The sequence below is a fragment of the Myotis yumanensis genome, unplaced genomic scaffold (assembly GCF_028538775.1).
Source record: "Myotis yumanensis isolate MYYU_CA2020_CCGP unplaced genomic scaffold, mMyoYum1.0.hap1 SCAF_8, whole genome shotgun sequence".
Taxonomy (NCBI): Eukaryota; Metazoa; Chordata; class Mammalia; order Chiroptera; family Vespertilionidae; genus Myotis; species Myotis yumanensis.
Window position 1 is genome coordinate 84,693,067 of NW_027223759.1, and position 13,923 is coordinate 84,706,989.

At 42.4% G+C, this 13,923-nt stretch overlaps 1 protein-coding gene across 3 annotated transcripts in view; it reads left to right on the forward strand.

Moving 5' to 3' along the window:
* Nucleotides 1-13,923, forward strand: part of CFAP221 (cilia and flagella associated protein 221) — an 89,564-nt gene that overhangs the window by 54,718 nt on the left and 20,923 nt on the right. For all 3 annotated transcript variants that reach the window (XR_011472442.1, XM_070423135.1, XM_070423136.1), the window contains exons 13-17: nucleotides 1,180-1,269; nucleotides 2,562-2,660; nucleotides 4,493-4,598; nucleotides 5,855-5,988; nucleotides 8,179-8,259. Coding sequence is in view for 2 of the 3 variants with exons in the window: in XM_070423135.1 (XP_070279236.1) it covers nucleotides 1,180-1,269; nucleotides 2,562-2,660; nucleotides 4,493-4,598; nucleotides 5,855-5,988; nucleotides 8,179-8,259 (510 nt within the window). In the remaining variant the exon portion in view is untranslated. The remainder of the gene's footprint in view (nucleotides 1-1,179; nucleotides 1,270-2,561; nucleotides 2,661-4,492; nucleotides 4,599-5,854; nucleotides 5,989-8,178; nucleotides 8,260-13,923) is intronic.

Here is a 13,923-nt window from a genome sequence, read left to right on the forward strand (position 1 = left end):
CAAGATGCCATATCAGGGGAAAGAAAACTTAATGTTAAGTTGGGAGGGGAGGAGGCTGATGACAAGTTAATTGTTACCTGTAAATCAAGGCTGGCTGTAAGTGTCACAGGAGACCTATACTAAGTATTAGGGGATGCGGAAGCCAGAGAGGAGAGAGAACTCATCTCATTGGAAAGCTTTCTTTAAGACAACCTGTTTGCCAATCCCTTCGCTGGCTGCCTGTTTTATTTTACGTTTAGCGGTTGTGAGGGTCTGGGTCTCTCCCCACAAACTCTGTGTTTAGAACCTAAGGTCCACAATCCCAAACTCCCTGACGTGTGCAAATTAGAGCTGGACAGATACCCCTCCCCACCCCCACCCCCGGGGGACAATATTGTACCCCTCTTATCTCTGAATAGGGTGTTATTGTGGTGATCAGAATAGATTTCTTCTGGTTCAGTCTTTAAAAATGATTATGAACAGTATACCTAAGGGCCAAACTAGTTTTGGACATTACCTAATGAACAAGTAATAAACAGCACAGACAGGCAAAAACGGTTGCAGCGTGCACGGTGGCGGGCATGGGCAGACACTGGTCCCAGCCCAGTCAGCCTTCCTTGGGGTGACCCAGGGCTCCTGGGGTATAGGAAGGAGAGCTGGGGTGGGGGGCGCTGGAGAAGCAGTGGGGGAAGGGGAGCAGGAGGGGAGGAAGGGAAGCAGGTCGGGGGGAGCACGTGGGGGGCCTTAGGCCCGGGAAGGAGCAGACCCCATCAACCTCCGCCACGCAGGAAAGGGGAGGCATCGTTTGCCTTTGTTAAAACCTGGTACTTGGATCATCAGCTGAGGAGCTTAAAGCTGGGACATTGCATTTCTTTTCAGAGAAATCTCTGTAGTCCTGTGATTACATGGTTCCTTAAAATCCCTCCTGTGACTTCTAAATGCCTTGGAAACAATTTCTAGACACTTTCCTCTAGTTACAAAAAGAAGGTATTAGTTTTGTGCTTCTACAAAAACTTCCTATGTGTAAACAGTGAGTATAATTACAATGATAACTTTAACCTAGTATGTCACCACCCCTCCCAACGGAACTTCTTGGGTGGATTTGACCAGTTGTATAAGGGGGTTCTAGCAGTTTTAAAAAGAAATAAAGTTGTGTGCATTTGTATTCCATTTTAATATTTTTGATGATTAAAAACCCAGCTAGATAGAGGAGATCCTATCTTGGAGGAGGAATTTCAGCGACTGAGGACGGAAATTAATCAGAAACGGGTTGTTCACAATCTGGAAGAAGTGAGTAGCTTTCCTTTATTTTGAATCTAACTATTGGCAGCTCTTTAAATGCTCACTTGTAAAAAGCTAAACAATGTTAAATAAATCCTCTTCGCAAGAGATCCTTAATAACCTTTAATATGCTTATGTTTTCAGAGTGTTTTTACTACATATTCACAGTAAAACATCACAATTCACATACTTTGGCTTCTCCTTCCCACCCCTCACCTTCTCCTTCTGTTCTCCGTTGGCATTTCCACCCCTCTGCTCTCCATGCTGCTGTCAGAAGGTCCTCAGGTGGGTCTCTGGGCCTCTCTTCATTGGCCCTCCCCTTGGTGGGAAGGGTACAGACAGGAAGCCAGAAGCCAGACTTCAGGTCCCAGCTCTACCACAGATTTGGAACCTTGGAAAAGCCCTCTGGGCCTTGATGCCTTAGTTTCTTCAAATGTCCAATAGGAACAGTAGCCCCTCTACCTGAGTATTCACTGTCAGGTGATAGTTCCTGATTGAACCCCAATTTTTAATTTTAATGGAAAGATTCTCCCTAATCTCCCCACCTTCATCATCCTCACTTTCTTTTCCTGGGTGTGCCACATCTGAATTATTTCAACCTCTTTTCTTCTCCCCCACATTTAATCTGGCCACCAAGTCTCACCAATGGCTCTTCTACAAGGTCATACCCAAGCCCAAGCTTCAGATCTCACCCCAACTAATCCAGCAGACTGTCTGTTGATATATCTGTCCCTCTGCCCTCGCCTCTCCAGCCCACTGCATGTGCAATGTGAGACATTCATTTCTGATATATTTTTCTCATATTATTTCCCTGTTCAAGAATCTACAGTGCCTGAGGCTCTGGCTGGCCTCAGTACACCCTCAGGCACCCTGTCCCCTGCATTCACTTACCCAGCACCTCCCACTGTGCCCATGATACGCAGGCACTGCTGGTGCTGGGGGAAGGCTGAGCATGGCAGTCCTCCACTGGCATCATACCGCCTACTCCTCTGCGTCTGGATACAGTGCCGGCACCCACCACATCTGACTTCATTCTTCTCCCTCAGGGTCACGTGTGTTTGCTTGAGCTTCCTGAACTAGACTATACATTTTTTAAAGCCCCAAACTCCTACTTTTAGACCCAACCCAATAGATATCCCCTATGATGCTGTGTATACTAAAGCGCTTAGTAAATGCTTATTATAAAGCAGAACAAATAAAAAGTAAACTAGTTTGGGGATCAAATGCAAACATGTTTTTTACATGCTTATATTAGGGGTTACATTTTAAATCTGAGATGTGTTTTCATTTTATGTTCATAGAAAAGCAAGAAATTTGAACCTGATTTTGACCCACTTATTAATAACACGTGGGTCAGCAGGTTCAGGGCACAGAGACGGTTTCAGCAAGCAGCACGCAAGGTAAGTCTCAGCACCAGATTGAAATTTTAATTTGCTTAGTCATCAGCACAAGGAAATCAAACATTGAGTTCTTTTGTAACTGCTTTATTGAGATATAATTTGCATACTATAAAATTTACTCTTGTAAAGTGTACAATTCAATAGTTTTTAGTCTATTCACAGAGTTCTACAACTATCACCACTAACTAATTTTAGAATATTTTTATCGCCACAAAAAGGCACCTGGTTCCCATTAGCAGTCACTCTCCATCCCCCGGCCTGGAAACCACTAATCTACATTCTGTCTCTGTGGGTTTGCCCCTTTTGGACATTTCATGTAAATGGAATCATACAATGCATGTGCTTTGGCAACTGGCTTCTCTTTAATGTGTTTTCAAGGCTCATCCATGTGGTAACATATATCAGTACTTCATTCCTTTTTATGGGTTAACTAGCATTAAATTCGTGCACGGGGGAAAGGGTGGTGGGAGTTAGGTGGAGGAGGGCAAAAGTGGGGGGAAATAGGAACAGAAAGAGACCTTGCTGTGGGCGTTGACACACTGCCGTGTGCACATGATGTTTTGTTGAGTTGTACACTTGAAACCCGTATGTTTTGTGAACCAATGTCAACCCAATAAATTCAATAAAAAAATAAAATAATCTCTTGCATAATTATTATCAAGGCTACAGGTCAGGCTGGATTTCTCTTTGTCTCTTCAACATGTCTCCTTTGGTCCTTGCCCAGGGTCTTTGTACTTGCTGGTTCCTCTGCTCAGAACCTTCTTCCCAGGGTCATTGTCTCCTTATCACTCAAGTCTAAAATCAACCCTCACCCCCCTCGGAGTAGCCTTCCCTAATTATTCTTGCATAATGGCCAGACCACTCCCTTCCCAGCCCCAGTCATGTCTTTGTGCATTTACTCTCTTATTTTCTTCATGGTGTTGATCTTGTTTAAGTGTTTACTGTCATCCATTCCACCCCCCCACGCCCCAGTTTACACACACACTTGGACCATCACCTCTGTGCCGGCTAATATTTGTTTGTTCCCACTGTATCTCCAATGCCTTGCACAGAACTGGCCACAGAGTAGCCACTTCATAATATCTGCTAAACCAGGGGTGGGGCATTCCAGCCCGCGGGCGGTATAAGGCCCTCGAAATCATTTGGTCTGGCCCTGCCGAAGTATCAGGGGTGAGTTAATTAAATGTTTGACCGAATATAGCAGGCTGATTTTTAAGTTGATAATTATGTATGGCCTAAGGATTATGTTACAAATATCCAAATGGCCCTTGGCAGAAAAAAAGGTTCCCCACGCCTGTGTTAAAAGAAAGAATTTTCACAGGATGGAAAGGAGTGTTGGTTACGGAATGAATAATCATTCCAATAACTAGGACAGATTTGCGCGCATCGGCTCTGAAGTCAAAGCACAGCGGTGCACAGTGAGCATGGCCCATATTCCACAGCCCCATTTCTCCAGAATTGTCCCTTCCGTTTGTCCTTCGACTCTGAAAACAACACAGTGGGAACATTGCTATTCAGATGCACTGGAAAAAGGGAATGTAGGAATAGTCATGTTTCCACTCTGGAAATATGGGGAAACCGAGTCTCGTAAACTGGGTAAGACAAGGCTAGATGACAGCCTGGTCTCGTTTGTATTCAGGGAAGTCAGCATCACCCTGGTGTTGAATTCCCATCCTCGGTCTCAGGCAGCAGCTTGCCACGCTCCTGGTGAATTCTGACTTACAGCCGTGGCCTTAGCCCTTAGCTGTGGTTGGGGAACATGAATTAAGTCAAATGACGAAATGAGCATGTGTCAACGACTCGTTTGAAACCCTTATTCTTTCTGATTCTAGATCATGGTTCACCGACGGTTACTTAAAATGCTGGACATTATGCGTTTCATGGACAGAGAGACCATATTAAAGAGGCTCAAGCACAGCAGACAGTCGATAGCACAAGGTGAGATATGGCTGGGAAGTCAGCGATGCTTCCACCAGCCGTCCTCACAGCATGAGGTTTCTTTACAATGCAGTTGGCTGCGTAGAAATATGATGTTTTCATAAATCACATGTATGTTTTCTATGGCTGCTAAACAAGTCACCGTAAACGTGTGGCTCAGAACAAACATGTGGAGGTCAGAAATCTAAAATCAGGGATCCACAGGGCTGGGTCCCTGAGGCGCCAGTGGAGAATGTGTTCCTGGCCTTTCCCGGCTTCCGGAGGCCACCGGCACGCTTGGCTCCTGGCCACTTCCTCAAGTCACTGACCTCTTGCCTCTGTCATCACGTCTCCTTCTCGACTCTGACCCTCTTTTCTCCCTCTTTTAGGGATCTGTGATTATTTTAGGCCAATGATTCTCAACCTTCTGGCCCTTTAAATACAGTTCCTCATGTTGTGACCCAACCATAAAATTATTTTCGTTGCTACTTCATAACTGTAATGTTGCTACTGTTATGAATCGTAATGTAAATATCTGATATGCAGGACGGTCTTAGGCGACCCCTGTGAAAGGGTCATTCGACCGCCAAAGGGGTCACGACCCACAGGTTGAGAACTGCTGCTTTAGGCCCACCCGGATCACCCAGGACAATCTCCCCATCTCAGTCAAGATCCTTAACTTAATCACACCTGCAAAGTCCCTGTCCCATGTAAGGTCACCAGAGACTAGGACAGTCAACATGTACACTTGCTGGCTGGTTGGCTGGGTCTGGTTTTATCTCAACCTAGCATTTACACACAGTGTTTTACCTCATATTATCTTTGCTATTTTTAAAAAGTTCCAATCCACAGGTGGGCTGGGGCTGTTGGAGGCCCATCCTCAGTAGCTCTATGAGCCCAACAGCCACATCACCATCTCCTTCCAGAAAACGTATTTCCAATCTGTGGCTCAGGTGCAGACCCACAGGCGGGCCTGGTCTCTCCAGCCCTCCTCCCTCCTGAGCCCGAGCCCCTGGACCTGGCTCAGGCTGCCCTGTCCTCCCCAAAAATAAAGTGAAAATAAAATAACATTTTTTATACATTGGAGCGGGGTGGAGGTAAAGGACAAAGGAGACATTAAAAATGGGAATGAATACATGCACACATAGATACTGTGATTGGAATGGCATGTAGCAGGTACCACATGGTGTGTGACAAATAAGCAACTGAAGATGGTGGTTTCACATAGAAATGCCTTAGGAGTCTCCCCAAAAGTGCTTTTTGTTTTTCCCTCATAGACAAGACTCCCTCCAAATACCTTCTGCTGCGGCTCAGTCAAGACAATCACTCCAGCTGGGGCTTTGTGTCACCCAAGCAAGTGCTGCCCTTCGCCTTCCCATCCCACAGTCCTCCCCAGGGCTTCGATGAGCTGGTGGGTGCTGCTGGGCTGGGGAGGGGCCGGGCTTGGTCAGATGGTTGTTCAGCAGACACCAAGGCAGGCCCTATCACTGTCTCAGTCCCTTTGCCTCCTCTGAGAGGCTCCCCCCGGAGACCTGTGCCCACGGGGGAGCCAGGGGTCTTGTATCGCCACCACCTGGCATCTGACACACCTGTGCAGAGCTTCTGAGAGCCGGGGCTGGCCCTTTCCAGCCTGGGGCCCAGCAAGAGCACTGAGCGGAGCTTGACAGCCTAGGCTCAGGCCTAGAGCAGCCGGGCAGACGGAGAGACTCAGAGGGCCTGGCCCGGGAGGCAGGGCCTGCTCAGCTGAGCCCTTCTGCATCATGAGCAATGGAGAGGCCAGAAGGACGGCCCAGAATCCCACAGTCTATCAGGCTCACAAGTCCCCCTTCCTCCATCCCTCCCTCTCCCCTCCCTGTCCCTCCTTTTCTCTCTCTCTCTCTCTCTCTCTCTCTCTCTCTCTCTCTCTTCCTGGCAAGAGGTGTGGTATTTCATCCCTCTTGCCCAATGGGCACAATGATGCATTATAATAAAAATACAGCCCTGCATTGCTTCCACCATGAGTGAGGCAGTGTCCTAAGGGCTTCAGTTGTATCAACTCTCTAATCTTCAACAAATATGTGCTGCGTATCATCTTACAGATGAGCAGGAAACTGAGACACAGGGACATTGCCAGAAATAAAATGTTGCCCCTGTTCACATATTTGGCAAAAGAAAGTGTGTTTAAGTTGATATTGAAAGTGCATATGCTAAAAAAAAAAAAAAAAAAATCAGTTTCAAAGAATAAACTTGCCATTCACATCCTATAATGTGTGTTAAGCATTGCGGGACTGACTTTAGAAAGTCCATGTATTTTCTGCATTAGAAATTAAATGACTTAAAAGATTAGGATATTTTGTTCCTAGGAGAAAAAAAATCTGATTTTCCAGCGAGAACAGATACCTGACATCTAATCATTGATGGCAGAGATCGCCACTGCGCTCATTCCTTTTGAGCAGCTCAAAGCTTAGGCATTTCATTCGCTGCTTTAATTAGTTCTACAAAGGCTTCTCTGCTGCTCAGAGCTGATGAAAAGCAGACTGCTCCACATTCCTGCCTTTAGAGAGTTCTCAAATTCATTTCACGAATACTCTATTTAATCAATTTTAAAATAACTTTTAAAATATTTAGCATCTTTGCCCAGCCAACGTGGCTCAGTCATTGAGCATCAAGGTAGGAACCAGGAGGTCACGGTTCAATTCCCGGTCAGGGCACAAGCCCAGGTAGTGGGCTCAATCCCCAGTGTGGGATGTGCAGGAGGCAGCCGATCAATGATTTTCTCTCAACACTGATGTTCCTCTCTCTCTCTCTTTCTCTCTCTCTCTCTCTCCCTTCTTCTCAAAAATAAATAAAAACATATTTTTAAAAATATTTAGCATCTTCGAAATTAGGAAGTGTCTTATAATTGATGGCATATTAACATGCATCACACTAATTTAATTATAGTGTCTTAGATCAGGTGAAATACGGTGTTTATTGAGTGCCATAATGCAGCAGGCGCTGTTTCAGATTCTCTGGGTGTCTGAGGCAGTTTGGCCTGCAGGAAGTTGATTGGTAGTGCTTTAGGGATTAGCAGCTGTGGGAGGGTGGTGGGAGCGGGCGCGGGAGTGGACAGAGAGAGAAGCTGTACTGCAGACCTTCTTGACAAAGGCCTCAGCTGAATTCATGAGGAGCTCTGATGCTGAGATAGGGTGAGAGGACCCAGCATTAGACCTGTCATTGGAGGTGGGCTGCCCTCAGAGGGGCACGTGGCCTTCACTGAGGCAGCGCCTGCAGCCAGGGCACCTCCTGAAGAGGGCTGACCCCAGAGAGTTGTTTGTATGAACTGGACTCCTAGCAACTGGGGGACTGAAAGCTTTGAGCCTAAAGGTGATTCTGGGTGGCACCTTGCAGCATCCACGACAGTAGAAAATGAAAATGAAGAATCACTTCTACTAAGAGACAAGGAGGGGAGGTTGGCCACCGCCACCTCCAGGCCCCACACGTGCAGTAGCGACTGTGGTCGCGGGAAGGGATGCTTTAAGAATAGAGCTGTTCACTTAATGTTCAGAGTGTCAGGGCCAGCAGCACAGCCACCGTTGCTCAGTGTGGTTATGTGTCAATTCCTTGCGTTTTCCCCTTTCAGGCTCCTGGCGGCCTTGGACCTGTCCCAATTAAACCTTCAGATATTCAAGTCAAGCACCATCATTCCTTCTTCAACCTGCAGGTCAGACCGATTACATGGTATCGTGAACGAAACATTTGAATTGCATTATTTTAATAGCTTGTTTTACTATGAACTGTACTGTGTCACATACTGTGCGTACTTTCCTGCTGTCATTCTATGGTATGTGTGAGGCTAACAGACTCTGTTTTCCTGATGTGGCTTATGGGATCCAGGATCTTTCCTTATTCTGTTGAAATACCATCTATGTGCACACATGAAGGCACACAGATTAGAAACTTTAAGAAAAAGCACAAGATGAGGTGAAGAAAGTTAATCAGTCCTCCTTGAGTATATATGACCACTTCTGCTTTTGAAAATATAAATATTTTTATTTTTTCAACTATAAAGTATTATAAAGATACTTCTTTATTGTTGAAAGTATTACATATTCCCCTTTTCCCCCCGATTGACCCCATCCAGCCCGCCATCACCCCCCACCCCAGGCCCTCACTGCCCCACTGTCTGTGCCCATAGGCCATGCATATATTCATATAAGGTCCTTAGTTGATTTCCTCGCACCCACCCACCCTCCCTCACCTTCCCTCTAAGGTTCCCCACTTCCATGCTTCTGTGTCTCTGGATCCACTCCATTCATCAGTTTATTTTGTTACTTAGATTCCACAGATGAGTGCGATCATGTGATACTTATCTTTCTCTGACTGACTTATTTCACTTAGCATGATATTCTCCAGGTCCCTTTATTATGACTCAAAGGGCAAGAAATTCTTCTTTTTTACTGCTGCATAGTATTCTGTGGTATAAATGTACCACAGCTTTTTTATCTACTCATCTACTAATGGGCACTTGGGCTGTTTCCAGTTCTTAGCTATTGTAAATTGTGCTGCTATGAACATAGGGATGCATATATCCTTTCTGATTGATGTTTCTGATTTCTTGGGATATATTCCTAGAAGTGGGATTATTGGGTCAAATAGGAGTTCCATTTTTAATTTTTTGAGGAAACTCCATACTGTTCTCCATAGTTGTTGCACCAGTCTGCATTCCCACCAGGAGTGCACGAGGGTTCCTTTTTCTCCACATCCTCTCCAGCACTTGTTGTTTGTTGATTTGTTGATGATAGCCATTCTGACAGGTGTGAGATGGTACCTCATTGTTGTTTTAATTTGCATCTCTCTGATGATCAGTGACTTTGAGCATTTTTTCAGGTCTTTTAGTCATCTGTACGACCACTTTGGAGAAGTGTCTATTTAGGTCCTTTGCCCATTTTTTAATTGGATCGTTTGTCTTCCTTTTGTTAAGTTGTATGAGTTCCTCATATATTTTGGATATTAACCCTTTATCAGATGTATCTTTGCCAAATATGTTCTCCTATACAGTGGGGTCCCTTTTTGTTTTGTTGATGGTTCCTTTTGCTGTATAGAAGCTTTTTATTTTGATGTAGTTCCATTTATTTATTTTCTCCTTAAGTTTCCTTTGCCCTATGAGATGTATCCATAAACATATTGCTATGAGAGATGTCTGAGATTTTGCTGCCTATGGTTTCCTCTAGGATTTTTATGGTTTCCTGACTTACATCTAATTCTTTTAATCCATTTTGAGTTTATTCTTGTGTATGGTGTAAGTTGGAAGTCTATTTTCATTTTCTTGCATGTACCTGTCCAATTTTCCCAACACCATTTATTGAAGAGAATTTCTTGACTCCATTGTATGTTCTTGACTCCTTTGTCAAATATTAATTGAGCATAATGTCTTAGGTCGATTTCTGGGGTCTCTGTTTGATCGATATGCCTATTATTGTGCCAGTACCAGGCTGTTTAGCTTAGAGTGGTTTGTAGTGTAAGTCGATATCTAGTATTGTGATTCCTCCAACTTCGTTTTTCTTCCTCAAGATTGCTGCAGCTACTCAGGGTCTTTTTTGATTCCATATACATTTTTGGAATATTTGTTCTAAATCTGTGAAATATGCCGTTGGAATTTTAGTAAAGATTGCATTGAATCTATAGATTGCCTTGGGTAGTATGGACATTTCAATGATGTTGATTTTACCAATCCATGAACACGGTATATTCTTCCACTTGTTTATATCTTCTTCTATCTCTTTTTTCAATATCCTGTAGTTTTCCGAGTACAAGTCTTTTGCCTCCTTGGTTAAGTTTATTACTAAGTATCTTAATATTTTTGTTGCAATGGTAAATAGGATTCTTTGTTTAATTTCTCTTTCTGAGAATCCATTATCGGTGTATAAAAAAGCCATCAATTTTGGGGTGTTGAGTTTATATCCTGCAACATTGCCAAATTCATTCATTAAATCTAGTAGTTTCTTGGTGAAGTCTTTAGGGTTATCTATGTACAATATCATGTCATCTGTGAATAGTGAAGAGTTTTACTTCCTCCTTTCCAATTTGGATGCCTTTTATGTTTTCTTCTTGTCTGATCACTGCAGCTAGAACTTCCAGAACGATGTTGAATAAGAGTGAGGAAAGCAGACATCCCTGTCTTGTTCTTGTTCTTAAGGGAAATAGTTTTAGTTTGGGGGCATTGGGTATGATGTTTGCTGTAGGTTTGTCATATATGGCCTTTATTGGATTGAGATATGCTCCCTCTATTCCCACTTTGCTGAGAGTTTTTATCAAAAATCGCCGTTGGATTTTGTCGAATTCTTTCTCTGCATCTATTGATATACCATGTGATTTTTGTCTTTCAATTTGTTTGTGTGATCTATCTCGTTTATTGATTTGTGAATATTGTACCACCCTGCATCCCTTGAATAAAATCCACTTGGTCATGGTGTATTATCCATTTAATATATTTCTGGATCCAATTTGCTAATATTTTGTTGAGCATTTTAGCATCTATGTTCATCAGGGATATTGGCGTGCAATTCTCTTTCTTTGTAGTGTCTTTATCTGGCTTTGGAATTAGGGTAATGCTGGCCTCATATAAAGAGCTTGGAAGTGTTCCTTCCTCTTGGATTTTTTGGGAATAGTTTGAGGAGGATAGGTGTTAGTTCCTCATTGAATGTTGGGTAAAACTCTCCTGTGAAGCCATCAGGACCAGGACTTGTTTGCTAGAAGTTTTTTAATTACTGTTTCTATTTCATGAGTTGCTATTGGCCTATTCAAGTTTTCAGATTCTTCCTGATTCAGTTTTGGGAGTTTGTATGTTTTTTAGGAACTTGTCCATTTCATCCACATCGGCCAGCTTGTTGGCATATAGTTGCTCATAGTATTTTCTTACAATCCTTTATGTTTCTGTGGTGTCAGTGGTTACTTCTCTGTTTTCATTTCTGATTTTATTTATTTGGGTCCTCTCTCTTTATTTCTTGATGAGTCTGGTTCATCAATTTTGTTCATTGTTTCAAAGACCAGCTCTTGGTTTTCATTTATTTTTGTATTTTTTTTTTTGTCTCTATGTTATTTATTTTTGCTCTAATCTTTATTATTTCATTTCTTCTACTTATTCTAGGTTTTCTTGTTGTTCTCTTTCAAGTTGTAGGGTTAAATAATTTATTGTTGCTTTTTCTTGTTTTTTTGAGGTGGGCCTGTAGTGCTAGGAACTTCCCTCTCAGGACTGCTTTTGCTATGTCCCAGAGATTTTGGGTTGTTGTGTGTTCATTTTCATTTGTTTCCAGGAAGTTTTTGATTTCTTTCTTGATCTTGTTGGGAACCCATTCATTGTTTAATTACATGCTATTTAGCCTCCATGTGTTTGGATGTTTTGGGGTGTTTTTGATTTCTAATTTCATTCCACTGTGATCTGAGAAGATGCTTGATATTATTTCAGTCTTCTTGAACTTGTAGAGACTTGTTTTGTGTCCTAAAATGTGGTCTATCTTTGTTAATGATTCATGTGCACTTGAGAAGAACACATATTCTGCAGCTTTGGAGTGAAATGTTTTATAAATGTCAATTAAATCCATCTGGTCCAGTGTGTCCTTTATAGTCACAGTTTCCTTGTTAAGTTTTTGTCTGGAAGATCTATCCAGTGAAGTCAGCAGGGTGTTAAAGTCCCCTACTATGACTGTATTGTTGTCAATTGTTCTGTTAAAGTCCTCTAGAAGATTTTTATACATTTAGGTGCCCCTATACTGCGTGCATATATGTTTACCAGGGTTATATCCTCTTGTTGGATCAATCCCTTTACTATTATGTAGTAACCTTTATTGTCTCTCTTTTTTTTTTGCCTTTATTGTCTCTTGTGATGGCCTTCATTTTGAAGTCTATTTTGTCAGATATGAGTATTGCTACTCCAGTTTTTTTGTTCTTTTCCATTTACATGGAAATGTTTTTTCCATCCCTTCACTCTCATCCTGTGTGATCTTTTGTTCTGAGGTGGGTCTCTTGTAGATAGTATATAGTTGGGTCATGTTTTTGTATCAGCTACCCTATGCCTTTGATTGGAGCATTTAATCCATTTATATTTAAGGTTGTTATTAATAGGTACTTATTTATTGCCATTTTAATTCTGTATGCCTAGTTTTCTCTCTCCATTTCTCCTCATTACAGCAGTCTCTTTAGCATTTGTTGTAATGCTGGCTTGGTGGTGATGTATTCCTTTAGCTTTCTTTTTCTGGGAGGCTCTTTATTTGACTGTCTATTTTGAATGATAGCCTTGCTGGATATAGTATCTTGGTTTCAGATCATTGCTTTCCATTACCTTGAGTACTTCATGCCATTCCCTTCTGGCTTGTAGAGTTTCTGATGAGAAATCAGGTGTCTGCCTTATGAGAGCTCCTTATAGGTAACAGTTTGCTTTTCTCTTGCTGTCTTTAAGCTTCTCTCTTGTCTTTACTTTTTGTGATTTTAATTATGATGTGTCTGGGTGTGGGCCTGTTTGGGTTCTTCTTGTTTGGGGTTCTCTGAACCTCCTAAACTTGTGTGACTTTTTTCTTTACCAAATTAAGGAAGTTTTCTGCTATTATTTCTTCAAACATGTTCTCTATCCCTTTCTGCTTCTTCTAGCATGCCTGCTATTCGAATATTGGTACGTTTCATTGTTGTCCCACAGTTCCTTTAAGCTGTCCTCTTGTTTTTTAACTGTTTTCTCACTTTGGTTCTCTGATTGAGTGATTTTTTTCAACCCTGTCTTCTAATTCACTGACTTGACCCTCACCTTCCTCTAATCTGCTGTGTATTCCTGCCAGTGTGTTCTTTATTTGTGCTATGTCATTTTTATTTCTGTTTTTATAGTTACTATATCATTTCTCATGCTATTGAGCTTCTTTACCATCCTTATTCTGAACTCTATATCAGATAAATTTCTTATCTCTATTTCATTTAGCTCTTCTTCTGGATAATTCTCTTGTTCTTTCATTTGTGGGTTGTTTCTTTGTCTCCTCGTTTTGGCTGCCTGTTTGGATTTGTGACTATGTATTAGGTAGATCTGCAATGCCTCTCAATCTCTAGTGCAGGACAGTGTCAAACACTTTTTCCGACTAATTAGATCAGGCAAATACTCAAAGCCTCCAGAGACTGCCTCTGTCTACAGCAGTGGTTCTCAACCTTGGCTGCACATTAGAATCACCTGGGAATCTTTTTAAAATCCTGATTTCTGGGCCTCATCCTCCAGAAATTGTTTCTTTGTTATGGGATGGAGCCAAAACATTAGTAACAAAGAAACAGAATTTTCGGAGGATGAAGCCCAGAAATTAGAATTTTAAAAAGATTCCCAGGTCATTCTAATGTGCAGCCAAGGTTGAGAACC